This window comes from Tursiops truncatus, chromosome 8 (assembly GCF_011762595.2).
Source record: "Tursiops truncatus isolate mTurTru1 chromosome 8, mTurTru1.mat.Y, whole genome shotgun sequence".
NCBI lineage: Eukaryota > Metazoa > Chordata > Mammalia > Artiodactyla > Delphinidae > Tursiops > Tursiops truncatus.
The window spans coordinates 13,802,361-13,815,395 of NC_047041.1; the positions used below are offsets into that span (position 1 = coordinate 13,802,361).

At 54.4% G+C, this 13,035-nt stretch overlaps 1 protein-coding gene across 5 annotated transcripts; it reads right to left on the minus strand.

The window, feature by feature from the left end:
- Positions 1 to 2,198: 2,198 nt before the first annotated feature.
- Positions 2,199 to 11,557, minus strand: C2CD2L (C2CD2 like). 5 transcript variants are annotated; one of them, XM_033861942.2, is made up of 15 exons: positions 11,502 to 11,557; positions 10,514 to 11,238; positions 8,436 to 8,531; positions 7,937 to 8,056; positions 7,646 to 7,756; positions 7,440 to 7,556; positions 7,234 to 7,345; positions 7,002 to 7,110; positions 6,251 to 6,315; positions 6,033 to 6,178; positions 5,758 to 5,932; positions 4,908 to 5,009; positions 4,627 to 4,763; positions 4,254 to 4,539; positions 2,199 to 3,290 (listed from the first exon to the last, which is right to left on the minus strand). In XM_033861942.2, the coding sequence occupies exons 2-15, from the start codon at positions 10,865 to 10,867 to the stop codon at positions 3,079 to 3,081; spliced, it is 2,142 nt and encodes a 713-aa protein (XP_033717833.1). In that variant the 5' UTR covers positions 10,868 to 11,238; positions 11,502 to 11,557; the 3' UTR covers positions 2,199 to 3,078. The 5 variants fall into 5 exon arrangements, with proteins under 5 accessions (XP_033717833.1, XP_033717834.1, XP_073664202.1 ...); XM_033861943.2 differs by lacking the exon at positions 11,502 to 11,557 and having other exon boundaries at positions 4,627 to 4,760; positions 10,514 to 11,290; XM_073808101.1 differs by lacking the exon at positions 11,502 to 11,557 and having other exon boundaries at positions 10,514 to 11,290.
- Positions 11,558 to 13,035: the final 1,478 nt, after the last annotated feature.

Sequence of the window (13,035 nt, forward strand, 5' to 3'; positions counted from 1 at the left end):
CCATCCCTGGTCAGGGAACTAGATCCCACATGCAGGCAGCAACTAAGGAGCCCTGTAGCTGCAATTAATGAGCCTGCCTGTCGCAACCAAGACCCGGCGCAACCACATAAATAAATACTTTTAAAAAATAGCAAAGACAGAGTAAAATCAGAATTTTGTGCATGAAGTTTGTTACTAACAACAAACAGTGAATTAAACTTTGTCCCTATTTTAAAATATAATTCAAGAGTAACAAAAATATGTTTTATCAACTTTATCCATTCAAAAGCACATAGGTATATTAATACTTCATAAAATGCCAACTGTATTTGAATTCAGATTTACACCATTAAAGATGGCCCTTAGCTTTAATTTAGCAATTTCATGAAGAAAAATCCATTCACTGAGCTGTGTAGACTCAAACAATATATATAGAGCAAAAATTTCAGGATATCTCTGGAATCCACGCATGTTTCCAAATTTTGAAACGGTGTATTGCTGTCTAACATAGGTCACTTCCATCTCAATCTGCTTCTCTTGAAAACAAGACACAATTTTGGCTGGATAATTCAAGACACATCCTGATATTTGTTCTTTAAAAGCTGCCAGAAAGGGCTTCCCTGGTGGCGCAGTGGTTGAGAGTCCGCCCCAGTCCGGGAAGATCCCACATGCCGTGTAGCGGCCAGGCCCGTGAGCCATGGCCGCTGAGCCTGCGCATCTGGAGCCTGTGCTCTGCAATGGGAGAGGCCACAACAGTGAGAGGCCCGCGTACCGCAAAAAAAAAAAAAAAAGGCTGCCAGAAAATCTTAAAGCGTAATTCATACTCATCAAAAACTGTGGATCTCTTCTGAAAGTATAAAGTGAATTAGGTTATGTTTTGCGTTCATTTTCTTAAATCCCTATTTCTGAAATGTGATCAGGCTCTTTGTCACTACTAAATATGTGATTGCATTGAGTTCTGGGCAGGTCACCCTAGAAACTGAGTACATCTTCCAGTCACCATCAGCTCAATTCACAGGTCTAGTAGGAATCTGAATACCTGCCCTCCCATCAACAATAGTTTCTTGTGAAATTTCAAGTTCAGTGTGTTTGGCCGTCTTGTCATATTGGTAAACAAACTGCTCCTCTGTGAACTATTAAGAGTTGTATTTCTTAGATCAGGGGAAGTAGCTTGATAAACCTTTGAGTTTTGAGGACCTATAATTTAGCATACCAATATATGCAAATTAACCAAACATCCATATTCTGCCACCCTTTCTAAATATTCCATTATTCTGTGACTAGCGCGGACAGGAGCATGGGGAAAATGCACAACTCCAAGCTGCCTAGCCAAAGGCAGGTGCCCTGAAGCCCCCTGTGATATAGGTTAGTCAGAATGGCAAGGCTGGAAGTGAGTGACCTGGATGATTATCTAGGCCACCCTTCATTTTAGAGATGAGGAAGTTAAGGTTCAGAAAGCAGAAGTGGACTTCTCAAGGTCACTTGCTGTGATTGTGGTACACCCAGGTTTTCTGTTCCTGGTCCAGTGCTCTCTCTGACATCCTGCAGCAGCTTATCTGTTTCAAGTCCTGTGTAAGATCCCAGAAAACAGGAACCAGCGTGCTAGAGTTTCCTAGTATCCAAAACTCCCTGAAATTTGCCCACATTTAGGAGTGAAAGACTTTTTATTATGATGAAACCCTTATAAGACTTCCCCCTCCCAATCCGTCTCTTCTGAGGCAACAGCTCACACTTATTCAGCACCGACTGTATGCCAGCCAAGTTCTAACCCACAACCAAATGACAGTTACTTTTATCACAGTCCCCACTTTACAGATGAGAAAAGTGAGGTGCTCTGTTTACATATCTTGCCCAAGGTCACAAAGATAATTAGTGGAGCTGGGACTCAAATCCAGGCAGTCTGGATCAAGAGGCTGTGCTCTGGACTCTCTAGAGCTCTCTAGAAGGAGCAGCCTGTTCAAGGAAGGGGAATGAAGATGCCTGTACTAGCCGATGGACTTTTTTTTTCTGATTGACATTTTTGCTACAACTTCACCCTTCAAAGACGTTTGTTCTCCCATCCTCTCTCTACATGTCCCTTCCTCCCTGCAGGAACTTCGTAGACCCAATATATGTGTCACCGACCCCATCTCACCATCTGGGCCCTGTCTCTGATCCTCCCACTCCAACACCACAGCCTCGCTGCCCATTCGCCTGTCAAAGGATGACCAGTTGTCCAGTTTATAAACTCCAATTTGACTTTAATAAATTAAATTCCAGGCCATCACACAGCAATGGACATCATCATCTCCCACTATACAGAGGTGCAGCTCTGCTGTTGCTCCATCATCACACACTCTGTAAATAAAGCCCCTAAAGCCATCTCTGGGGAAAGGCTTCCCATCAGGCTCCTGGCTCCCTCCTTCCAACAGAGCCACTGCTCACAGAGAAGGCATCAAGTACAAAAACGGTAACAAAGGGGGAGGGAGGGATGAGGAGCAGAAGGGGAGGCAGGGAGGTGGGGAGTACCTGCCCCCCATCCCGGGCACCGGCCCGGCTTTCTATGAGCTGTCAATGTCCTCAGAGGCAGACATTGGTGCTGGTCGGAGTGGGGACCTGAGGGAGGTGAGGGAGCCCCATCCGAAAGGGAATTGCCTACCCTCCTGGGATAGGGAAGAAGGGTCACCTGGGAGAGATGCCCTCTATTACCTGTTCACTGAGGGTCCGGGACCACACATATAAATAGAAAAGAGAATAAATAAGGGAGGAAGGATCAGCTGAGGAGCTGAGCACCCCAGGACTCCTCTGAGGGGCCAGTGCCAACAGCAGGCCAGCGGGTCCGAGGAACGCCCACACGCACCAGGACAGAGCCTCCTCTTTCTCCGGACCACCCGCTCCCTCCTCTGTGTCCTCAGCAACGGGTGTCCACCTCTCACACACTTCCCATTGCAAGTCCCCTTCCAACTAGCCCCAGAGCCCAGGGTGGACAGGGCTTCCTGGAACCCAGAGGGCTTCCCTGGCCCAGGCTACCGGGAATCCAGGAAGGGGAATGGAAGGGAATGTGGGGAAGGGGCTGAGAGGATGCCTGCCCTCTCCTAGCTCAGGAGGTGAGCAGGGCCCTCAGAGCTGGGGGCTGGGGTTGCCATTGGCCTTAGGTTTGGATTTGAAGGAAAAGCGCTTGATAAGACGGCGAGAAAAGCTGCCAGCCTTCTTTCGGACGCTGGGTGTGGCCGTCGCGTTGGAGAGGTCATCGTGTGATTGGCTCAGACCGGCTTCCTTCTGACGAGGCCTCCGGCGGAAGATGAGCTTAGTGCCACTGCGCAGGAAGCTCACTGTGAGGGGAGAGGGGAGGCTGAGGCGGAGAGAGGGGTTCCACGGGGTGGGGTGAGGAGGGGAGCAGAGAAAGGACAAGCATGAAGGGGTCCAAGATGCAGAACAGAACAAACATGCCCTTTATCCTTCCTGAGGAAAACATGGTGATGCTCCTGACCACCGCCCCTGAGGTGGAATGTCACAGGGCTGGCTGCTCCGTGAGGACAGATTGATGATTGGGCCTCTTTACTACGGAAAGACAAAGGCGGGGCAAAGGGTGTTCCTAAAAGCCATGAAGGGACAAAGTGGGTTGACGCTGACTTGCTGACCAAATTCCAGGATGTGAGCAGGAAGCAGTGTGTCTGGAAAACTTCAAAGAGGTAAATTCAGGACGAATATCATGAGAAGGGTGTTTACACGGCAGGCTTCGGACTTAGGACTCTCATTATCCCAAGAAGTGATGCAGGCTTAAATCATAAATAGTTATAAATACTCGTGAGTGATAGACTCACTGGCAGAGGGATGTGGATGTCTGGGGGCAAGCCCTTGAACCTGAGAAATTAGAAATACCACAGCTGTGCACAGACGGTGTCACTGCTAGAGGGGTACTCCTAGGGTTGCCTGGGGTAGGAATTCTTACACGCATAGGGGAGAGAGTTAAGAATGAAAGGCAAGGGTGATGGGCGAGAATAAGGGAAGGAGGATATGCGCTTAGATCCAGGAAGAAAGAAAAAAGGGAGGTAAAAGGAAATATTTTTACATCTCTTCTTATCACCCAAACCTGTTAGATCCAAGCCAAGACTCAAGACATCAAGTTCCCCCCTCTCTACTCAAGCTTGGCTGAAACAGGCTGGGAACTCTGGCATCCCTTAGGGGAGGAAGGAGGAGATTGGCCCGAGGCTCCTATGTCCCTTAGTGTCCAGTGGGACCCAGGTGATGATACTGGGTATAAAAGAAGGGGGGGGCTGCCAATATCTCCCCACCTTTGTGATCCTTGAGGCTGCGGGTTTCCAGCGCACCAGTAGACCCTGTTTCCGACTCAACATCATCCACAGAGGGCCTCTCAGAAATGTCCGAACGTGTTGTCTCATCTGCTTCCTGGACACTCGTGGGACTGGAGAGGGCATCTAGGGGTCCTGGGGACATGGCTGGTGGGTCTGAGGGAGGTGAAGAGGGACCTCCACTGGGCCCTGCATCATCCTGCATTGAGGCTTCCAGGGATGCCGCATAGCCCAGGGATAGTGCCAACTCGTCCTGGGCAATGGGCACCTGGCAGGAGGGACAAGTTTTAATGGGCAGGAGTGACCAATGAGGGTTCTCTCCCTAGCCCAGCTCCTCTCCCCAGAGCCCCGTTACCTTGGAAACCCCGGAGATGATGAGTGTGCTACGCTTGGTGGGTGTCTTCTTGGCTGCCCGCCCGCTGGGCTCAGTCAGCTGGCGAATGGCTGTCTCTGCTACAGGGTCCAAGCCGTTGGAAAGGTGGCTCTCCCCTGCTGGAGGATGGATACAGGGCATGGCTAGCCTGACTCCTCCCCAGCTCCTTCTTGGACCTGAACTCCTGTGCCCCACCCAAAATGGTTTTTGACTCTGGGGCCCGGGTGCCAACCACCACTCACACTTCCCGATTCCCTACTCACGGCTGCTGCTGTGGGAGGTACTGCTGGGGCCACCGCTCTCGCTCAGCACAGTTGTTGTCTTCTCAGTCACCTCCACCTTGGACGGGGAGCGGGAGGGGGAGTCTGGTGGGTGGGGGAGGGTCAGTGAGCTGGGAGCTGCTTTAGAGTGGCCCCCACCCCCTACCGTCTTTATTGAGATGCAGACTTTGGTTGACTCAGAGGGTAGGGATGACTAAGGGATGATTAATCACAGGAGTGACTAAGAAGATGCCATGGGGACAAAAAGACACCACAGGAACCAATGGGAGCGTGGGAAAGTGCCACGGGGCCCACCAAGGGCTCGGAGAGATGCCATGAAAATGTTGAGTGTGCAGAGATGGCAAAGGGGCCCAGTGGAGGTAGGGGGAATTCCATGGGACCCCTAGGGATGGAAGAAATGTCATGGAGGGCCCCTGGGAGTGGGAGAGTTGCCAGGGAGGCCACTGGGTTTGTTGGAGGGTCCCACAGGGTGCTGGAGGTTGAGGGGCGAGGGCGGGGCAATTGGGCAGCTGGGGCTGGGAAAAGGGAAGGGGAAACACATGTGAAAAAACAGAGGGGGGAAAAAAAAAGACAGAAGGGAACTTGGGGAGGTGGAAGTGTGAGAATACTGTAGGAGGGGCTGGTAGATCCAGGATTGAAGAGGGAGAGGACTAGTTAGGGAAATGGAGGGATGCAAGGGAAAGTTTGAGAGAGTCAAAGACAATGAGGAAGATGTGGTCGGAAAACAGGGAGAGCCGGAATTAGGGCTTTCCTTGCCCTTTCCCTGTCCAGCCACGGATCTGCAGTCTGGGGCCCCTGGCTAGAGCTGGGCTCCCAGGCTCCTCCTCTTTACCTAATTTGCCATCTACCCGGGGCCGGGACTGGACGGTGGTGACTGTGGTGACAATGGTGCCATCGGGCATGATGGTCCGGTCAAGCTCAATCTTCTTGGTAGGTGTGATGCTGGGGCGTGGAGTGGAGGGGGTGGGAGTGCCCAGGTTCCGGGGGGAGCCCTCCTCATACTGAAGCTGCCGAGGAGTGGAAGTGGAAAGAGGCAGGGCCTCAGAGACTGGTCTTCCCCCCCCCAGCCCGTGTCCTCCCACCTCCCCCCAGGGGCCAGCTTCTCACCTCTACTGCCATGGTGGCTGCCTGCCCCAGGGCTTTACCTGGCCCAGGGGTGAGTGGGCACACCTGTCTTCGGGACAGTGGTCTGGAAGGGGAGGCCACAGACATTGTGGCCTGGCCCAGGAATTCAGCTGGGGAAAGGGGTGGCACTGTGAGCTGGGGCCATGACCAGGCCCCGCTCAGCACCCACCCAGAGGTGCTCCTTCCTGCCCCATACTCACTGTCTCCACAGCTGCTACTCCTCAGCACTTTGAGGATCAGCTCCCGGCTCTGGGGCCCCAGATCCCTGTGGCCAAGAAGAGGTGGGGCAGGGAGGGGGGAGATTAGCAAACTGAATCCACCCTTGAGTCGATCACAGGCCAGAGGCAGACAGAGATGGAGGTAAATAAGATAGAACAAGTGCTGCAATCATCCTCCAAATATGGTCTCTTCCCAAGAGAATGGGATGGGGCTGAGCAGGGACCATACTACTCAGCCAGGCATTCAAATCCTCCATGCTCCTGCCCCATCCTGCCTTCGCAGTCTCCCTCTACGGCAAATCACTCTCTCTTTCCTTTACTCAAGCTGTCCCCTCTGCCATGAACACTTCTCTCTAACACTCTGTTAAAATCCTACTCTTGCTCGAAGGTGTGATTTAAATGCCACCTCCTCCATGAAGCCCACTCTGATCCTTAACCTATGGGAATTAAGCTCCCCCATCTAAGCACTTCCACGGCACTTTGTGTAAACCTGGACTGGAGCACTTATACCATCTTCTTTACGTACACCTGTCTCTGCTTCTAGCCTGCGATCAACTCAGGGCGAGGGTGTATCTTGGTTATATCTGGACTAAGCCAGGCCCTGGCAGACAGTAGAGGCTCACACCAAGGTTTACTGAAAACAGAGCTGATTCATGCCAGGGCTCTGCTGGAAGGCTCTGATCCCCAGTCCAGCTGTGGGAGCAAGGGTGGGGGCTGGGGAGTCACTCCTTACAGTGCCAGGTCCTCGCTCCACTCCACCTCGGGCCCAGCCCTCATGGGCTTGGTCCACTTCTGTTGCACGGGGTCGTCGAGCTCAGCTACACAGCACACTTCCCCAGTGCCTGTGGGGGACCGGAAATTTGAAAATGCTCAGTTCCAAGCTGAGAGGCCACGCCCTTGGCAGGGGCGCCAGGGGCACCTGCAACCATAGCCTCGGCAGTCCCCCAGAAGATTCTGGCTCTCACCTTCCAGCTCACGTCCCAGGTGAGATGCTCGAAGCTGCCTTAGGAATAACCGGGTAGGTCTGGGGATGGCTGGCTGGGCTTGGGGCACCATAGGTGGCTTCTCACTGGGTACCTAAGAGCAGAAGGAGGTAGAAAGAGCAAGAATCCCGACACAGGACCCTGGGGACAGTATGCACGCAAACTATCTGCTTTGAGCACCTACTCACCAGGCCCCCAGGGGCAGAGCAGGCCCTGAGGTTGACCATCATAGCTGGCTGGGTGCTGACTATGGAATCCTCGATCAGCTCCTCGATAGTGGAGAGCTCTACTTGCTCCTCACCTCTCTGCAGGGCGGAGAACAAGGAGGTGAGGCCCCCCAGCTCCGCCTCCCCCTCCCTGTTCTGCCGCTTCTCTCCCAGCCCTGCCCCCTTACCTCCCTGTTCTGCAGCTTGGGAAGCACTGTCAGCCTGAGATCTGGGCGATCCGTGAAGGCCCAGGATACAAGCAGGCCCTCGCCAGGGATTTCCTCCAGGTTGACTTCCAACTGGGGACAGGGGACAAAGGGACTGGGTTGACTTGCCCCACTCCTCCAACTACTCCCAACCCCACCCCCCCAGGACCCTCCCTTCCCAAATTCTGTCTTAGAGAGGAACCAAACTGAAAAGGCTGAGGCAACTGAACCGCCCGCCCCCTCCCCAACTCAGTTTCCCACATCCTCCTCCACCTGTGTTGGTGGCAGTGTCAGAGTGACGTGGTAGGTCTCCATGGAGACGGCAGCGGGGGACTGCTGGGTCACAGAGACTGGAAACATCACCTCCTCAGCACAGAGCTGGCAATGCAGCACCTGAGACAGGCGAGGCACGGAGGCAAGGAGGGTCACACACGGAGGAAGAGTGCTCAACTTGGCCCTGTCCTGTCCTGCCCGACAACGGGTCAGCAGACCCCTCTCCACTTCGGTTTTCCTTGGGAATCACCTTTTGGGGGTCATAAGCCCATAAAAGAATGATAAAAGCCAAAGACTCCTCTCTCCAGGAAAATACAAATATGCACACATGTACTACAGTTTGCATGTAACTTTAGTGGGATTTTCAGACCTCCTGAAGCCAATCCTGGGATCCCTAAGGCATTCAAAGACTTCAGGTTAAGAACGCTCAGACTAAAGGGAACTCAGGATCAGCCCCCACTCCAGCCCTAAAAGAAGACAGTGCCCATCAGACCCTTACCATGGTGCGCTCTGATTGGTCTGTGCAGGTCACATGACTGATGCTGGCTTTGGGTGGGAGTTGGGGCACCTCCTCAAAGGCGATTTGGATGGAGCTCTGAGGGAGTAACGTGGGCATAGGATCAGGTCTCTGGAGCTGCCCCCCACAGGGCTGGCCTACTCAGTTGCTGGCTAGGCCCTGGCACTGCGGAGGCCTCAGCTGCAGGCTGGCTTCTGGCCCCTCCTTGGCTCAGGGCTTTAGGACAGCAAGTGTTCCCCTTGAAGCCCGCCTTTCCAGGGCCTGCAGCTGCTAGGGAGAGCTGGGAAGCTAGACCGCCTCAGAGACCACATCACCTTGAGCTGAAGACCCTAGACTTCTCCTGGAATGCCAGGAGCCTCCCTCTTCTCCCCCACCTTCCTCTTCATCCCCGCCCTACCCCGGCAGAAAGTTGTGCATAGAAAAAAAATAATAAAGGTGTTGGTGCCACCTGTATATCGTAGCTGGGCAGAGACACAGCTGAGCTAAGGATGAAAGCAGTAGGGCCCCTTATTCAAGACAAGAGCTAAACCTTCTTCCAGATAAATAGGATGTAGAGGCATAAGAGTATGACTCTATCCATATTCTTGGAGATGAAGACTAGCTCAGCCTGGCCTTGGGGAACTTTACCACAGGAACTGGGAAGAAAAGCAAGCTCAGAGGGCTCAAGGGCCAGAGACTTGGCTAATTCCTCAAGGCAGACAGCAGGATGGCTTTAGGGAGCAGAAAGCTGCTTAGCTTAGGTGTTGTAAGAGCTTCCTAATTCTTCCACAGCAGTGGAAGCCAACTGCTGCAGCCCCATCCAGAGAGCAGGATGGGAAGAATTGAGGAGGGGGCACAGACAGCTGGCAGCTCCTCCTAGGGTCTTGGGATGGGAGGAAACAAATCCACAGGGCTCATTTGCCTGGCAAACCAGGGAAAGCCAACTTCTCTGCTACTGTAGCGGTCTTGTTCAAAAGCCAGGCCAAGGGAGATGGATGCTGGGAACGCCAGTCTCCCCACCCCCTGCAAGGGAGGCTAATGTCCAGCTGAGTCAGCTGTCCTGGGGAGTCAGTCCTGACCCGGGGACAAGGTACAGGGAGAGCTGGGTGGAGGGTTGAGTTCACGGCATAGACTGACAGATGCCATCTGGCTTTCAGGTCAGCTGAGCAGAGGAAGCAGAGCAATTTCTTGTGTGGCCACTTCTGTTTCCAGGCATCTGGGGAGCTAGTGGAGTAAAACCCTCAGACTAGTGGTGGCTGGAAATGGAGAACCCTCTGAGCCAGGGGCTAATAGACTGCGAGGGTCAAGATGAGTGTGGACCCCAAGAGAGGGAGGTCTCCACCTCCCACCCCACCTCAGTCTTATGACCACGCTTCCTGTCCCACTTCCTGGGAGGCCAGCTGCCCATGGTGCAATGGGAGGAAGTAGGCTGGGTTAGTCTGTGACTGACCCTCAAGGGGCAGCTCTAGGCTCATCTACTGGGCGGGGCATGGAATGTCAATCTCCTTTCCACCTGAATACCTTTCCCTAAACACAGACACTGCAGGGAGCATGGAGAAGGACGTGTTAGACTGCAGCAGTGAAATTACTGAGGGATGGGGTGGGGGGGAATTCAGGCTCCCCGGAGACCTGCCTGATCACACCAGGGATCTGGGGCATGAAGTGCTGACTGGGTGTGATGGCATGAGGACCAGGCAAATTCCTTCCACAGGTGCACATGTCTCCCTTCTAACCCCCGGCAGCACCACCCACCCACCCAAGCCACACACACAACCAGCACCCAGGCTGGGAGGAAGTGCCCTGGGGCACAGGGATTAGCGTTGCTATGAGAACAGCAAGTTGTGCACTGGTCTGGAGCCAGAGAGTACCTAGACCGCAAGAATAGAGGATTTGGGACACAGCCGGATTTCTACAACCTCCAGCCTCACTTGCACCCTTTTCTCTGATCCCAGAGGAAAAGAGAGGCCATAGGGTTCCCCAGTTGCTCCCCACCCCCATACGTGCCTCCTGGCCTGAGCAGTCCCTCCTCTAGAAGAAAAGGCTGAGTGACGGGACCACCTAGGTCCTCCTGTCCAACTCACCCCATCCCTGCAGGCCTGCTCGTTCAACGCTCGCACCCAAGCCCGCTGCCAGTTCTCCCGGAAAGACTTGAAGGCGAAGAGCGACGCCAGGAGGCCCCTGACGCCTGGCTCCTCAGGGGCGCCGGCCCGAGTCGCCCGCAGCCTCAGCAGCGAGCGCCAAGCGCCCAGCTCCCGCAGGGAGCCGGCGGGCTCGGCAGCTAAGGCGGGTCCCGGGCCCCGGCCCCCGCGGGCCCGCGCCAGCCACAAGCCCCGGGCATACTGCAGCAGCCAGCCCAACACCGTAAGCAGCGAGGCGGCGAAGAGGACCAGCAGGGCCGCCCAGCCCACGTCCCGCTGCCCCCAGTCTGGATCCATGCTCCGCGCGGGCTCAGGTCCCGGTTCCGGCTCGGGCTCAGCCGCTGCCCCGGGGGAGCATGGCCCGGGCGGGCCGCGGGGCGAGGGCGGGCTCCCCCGGGGCTGGGCGCGCGGGATCGGGGGCTCTCCGGGGCTGGGTGCCCGGGACTAGTGGGTGCCACAGATCGAGGAGAGGAGGTTCCTGGGGGATCGCGACGCCGGGGTCCCTCTCTCCGGAGTCCGGGGCCCTCCTCAGTTGGTCCGGCAGTCCAATCCGCGTTAGTCGCCGGCCAGCGCCCGACTCCTCCCACGGCGGGGGCCCCACCGGACCCGGGCGGGGACTCGTCTGCGGGAACTCTGGGGCTCGCAGGCAGGCACCGGCTCCGGGAGGGCTGCGTGCGCAGAGCTGACACTGACAACACGGCCGGCCCCCCCGCCCCCATCCAGCCTTAAAGGAGCCGCACCCGCGGCGGGCGGCGCTTAGTGAGCCCGGCGTTCCAGCGCTAGAAGAGGGTGGGAGGAGGAGCGGAGAGCGGAGGAGGTTCTAGGGTTGGAAATAGGCGGGATCTTTAACTACCCCGCCCCATCCTGGAATCGGGGGTACTCCTGCTCCCCCGAGCTCAAGGCGAGAGTAAGCAAGAGTAATTTCACTCACCTGAGATGACGCCTTTGCTGTCCCTTACGTTCCTTAGCTTTCCATAGTTTGGACGCCTGTGGGGTTAAAAAGGAGGTGACCCCTGTGGATAGCATCAACCCCTTATCCCAACACTCCCAGGCTCAGCAGCTTCTTGGTTCCTATGTCCTGGCGGAAGCTAGGCCCTAGGTATGTAGCTGCAGAGCATCCCTCCTAGATAGAAGTGACTGGCAGAGGTCCAGCCGATACCAACGCGAGAGGAGCCAGAACCTGAACCTGGTAGAGGTTGAGAATAGAACATGGAACATTGAACCCCCTCCTCCACCCCCATCCTCTTCCCTCTGGAGCCAGGACCAAGGGACACCCTATTAACCTCCTTGCTCGTGTGGGTTTATTCTGGAGATATTTCCAAAGCCTGGGGCTGCTTCTGTTTTTAAAAATAATTTATTTCCATAGTAACAGCTCCTGCCTATGGAGCACGTGTAGAGGGGGTGGCAATGAGGAGGGAGCTGGCAATGCAGCACTGGACTATCAGTAGATTCAGCCAGAAGACCCTACCATCCAAATATGTGATATCCCAGCAAGCACCCCAAAAATTATGTTATAGGTACACTCTGGCCTCAGGATCCATCCCTTTTCCTAGATTTAAGGGAATGGATTCCATCCCTATAGGACAGAGGCTTGTCACTGCTTTCTGGAGGCAGGGGAAGGAAAATCCTACAAAAGGATTCAAAGGAATCCCCATTCCCTAAGAGGCCCTTTTTCTCCACATACATATGGCAGGCCTTCCTTAGAGAGGTAAACAGAGAGGCGTTAAGTATCTCTCTCCCAAATCCAGTCGTTAGTCTAAGCAGTGAGCAGATGGGAGTAAACAATGTCTTCTAAAGTGCGGGGTTGCAGAGCTAAGCAGAGCCTGGCAGGTCAGCGACAGGGTGCCTGAGCCACAGGAGTGGTAGGAAAGCTTGGGACATCCCCAGATTTGACTCTAAGGAATGGGGTAGGGTGATGGGGTAACCTTGCTGTGACCCTGCCCATGCATTATCACTGGACTTCCAAAACCACAGAAGATTCCTAGAGTGTGGATTTTTAATCTTGAGGGGAGAAGAAATGAAGGGAGGAGAGAAATCAGGGACACAGAAGGAAGCTGTCAGTGGGCAGAGCAGCTAGGGCTAGGGGAGCAGGTTATGTGGAAAGTCGTCCAGGTACAGTTTCACTGTGAAGACCCTCTTCCCCCAAGAACCCTTTTCAGGGTTCTTCAGAGTTCATCTCAGGTCTCTGAATTGTTGGGTTTACTTCAACTCCTCCACTGAGCAATTGGTCCTGTGCTGCCAGATACTGCTTCACAATTCAGTCTTATATTAGTCTCTCTACTTAGTCCTCCCAATCTTCCATCCACTTGTTACTAGACCTCTTGTACTTATTTCATTGTGCCTTATAGCCTAGCTGGTTGTTTATATGTCTGTTTTTCCCACTCACCAGAAAGCTGCTTAAGAGTGGAGACCCTGTCTTACTCATCTCTCTTCCCTCATATTGACTCAAGGTGCTTTAATATGAT

Coding starts and splice junctions, on each gene's coding strand:
- C2CD2L (XM_033861942.2), bottom strand. CDS start 10,867: ATGGATCCAGACTGGGGGCAGCGGGACGTGGGCTGGGCGGCCCTGCTG. Junction 7,757..7,936: donor TGACACTGCCACCAACACAG/GTGGAGGAGGAT, acceptor CCCTGTCCCCAG/TTGGAAGTCAACCTGGAGGA. Junction 7,346..7,439: donor GCTCTGCCCCTGGGGGCCTG/GTGAGTAGGTGC, acceptor TTCTGCTCTTAG/GTACCCAGTGAGAAGCCACC.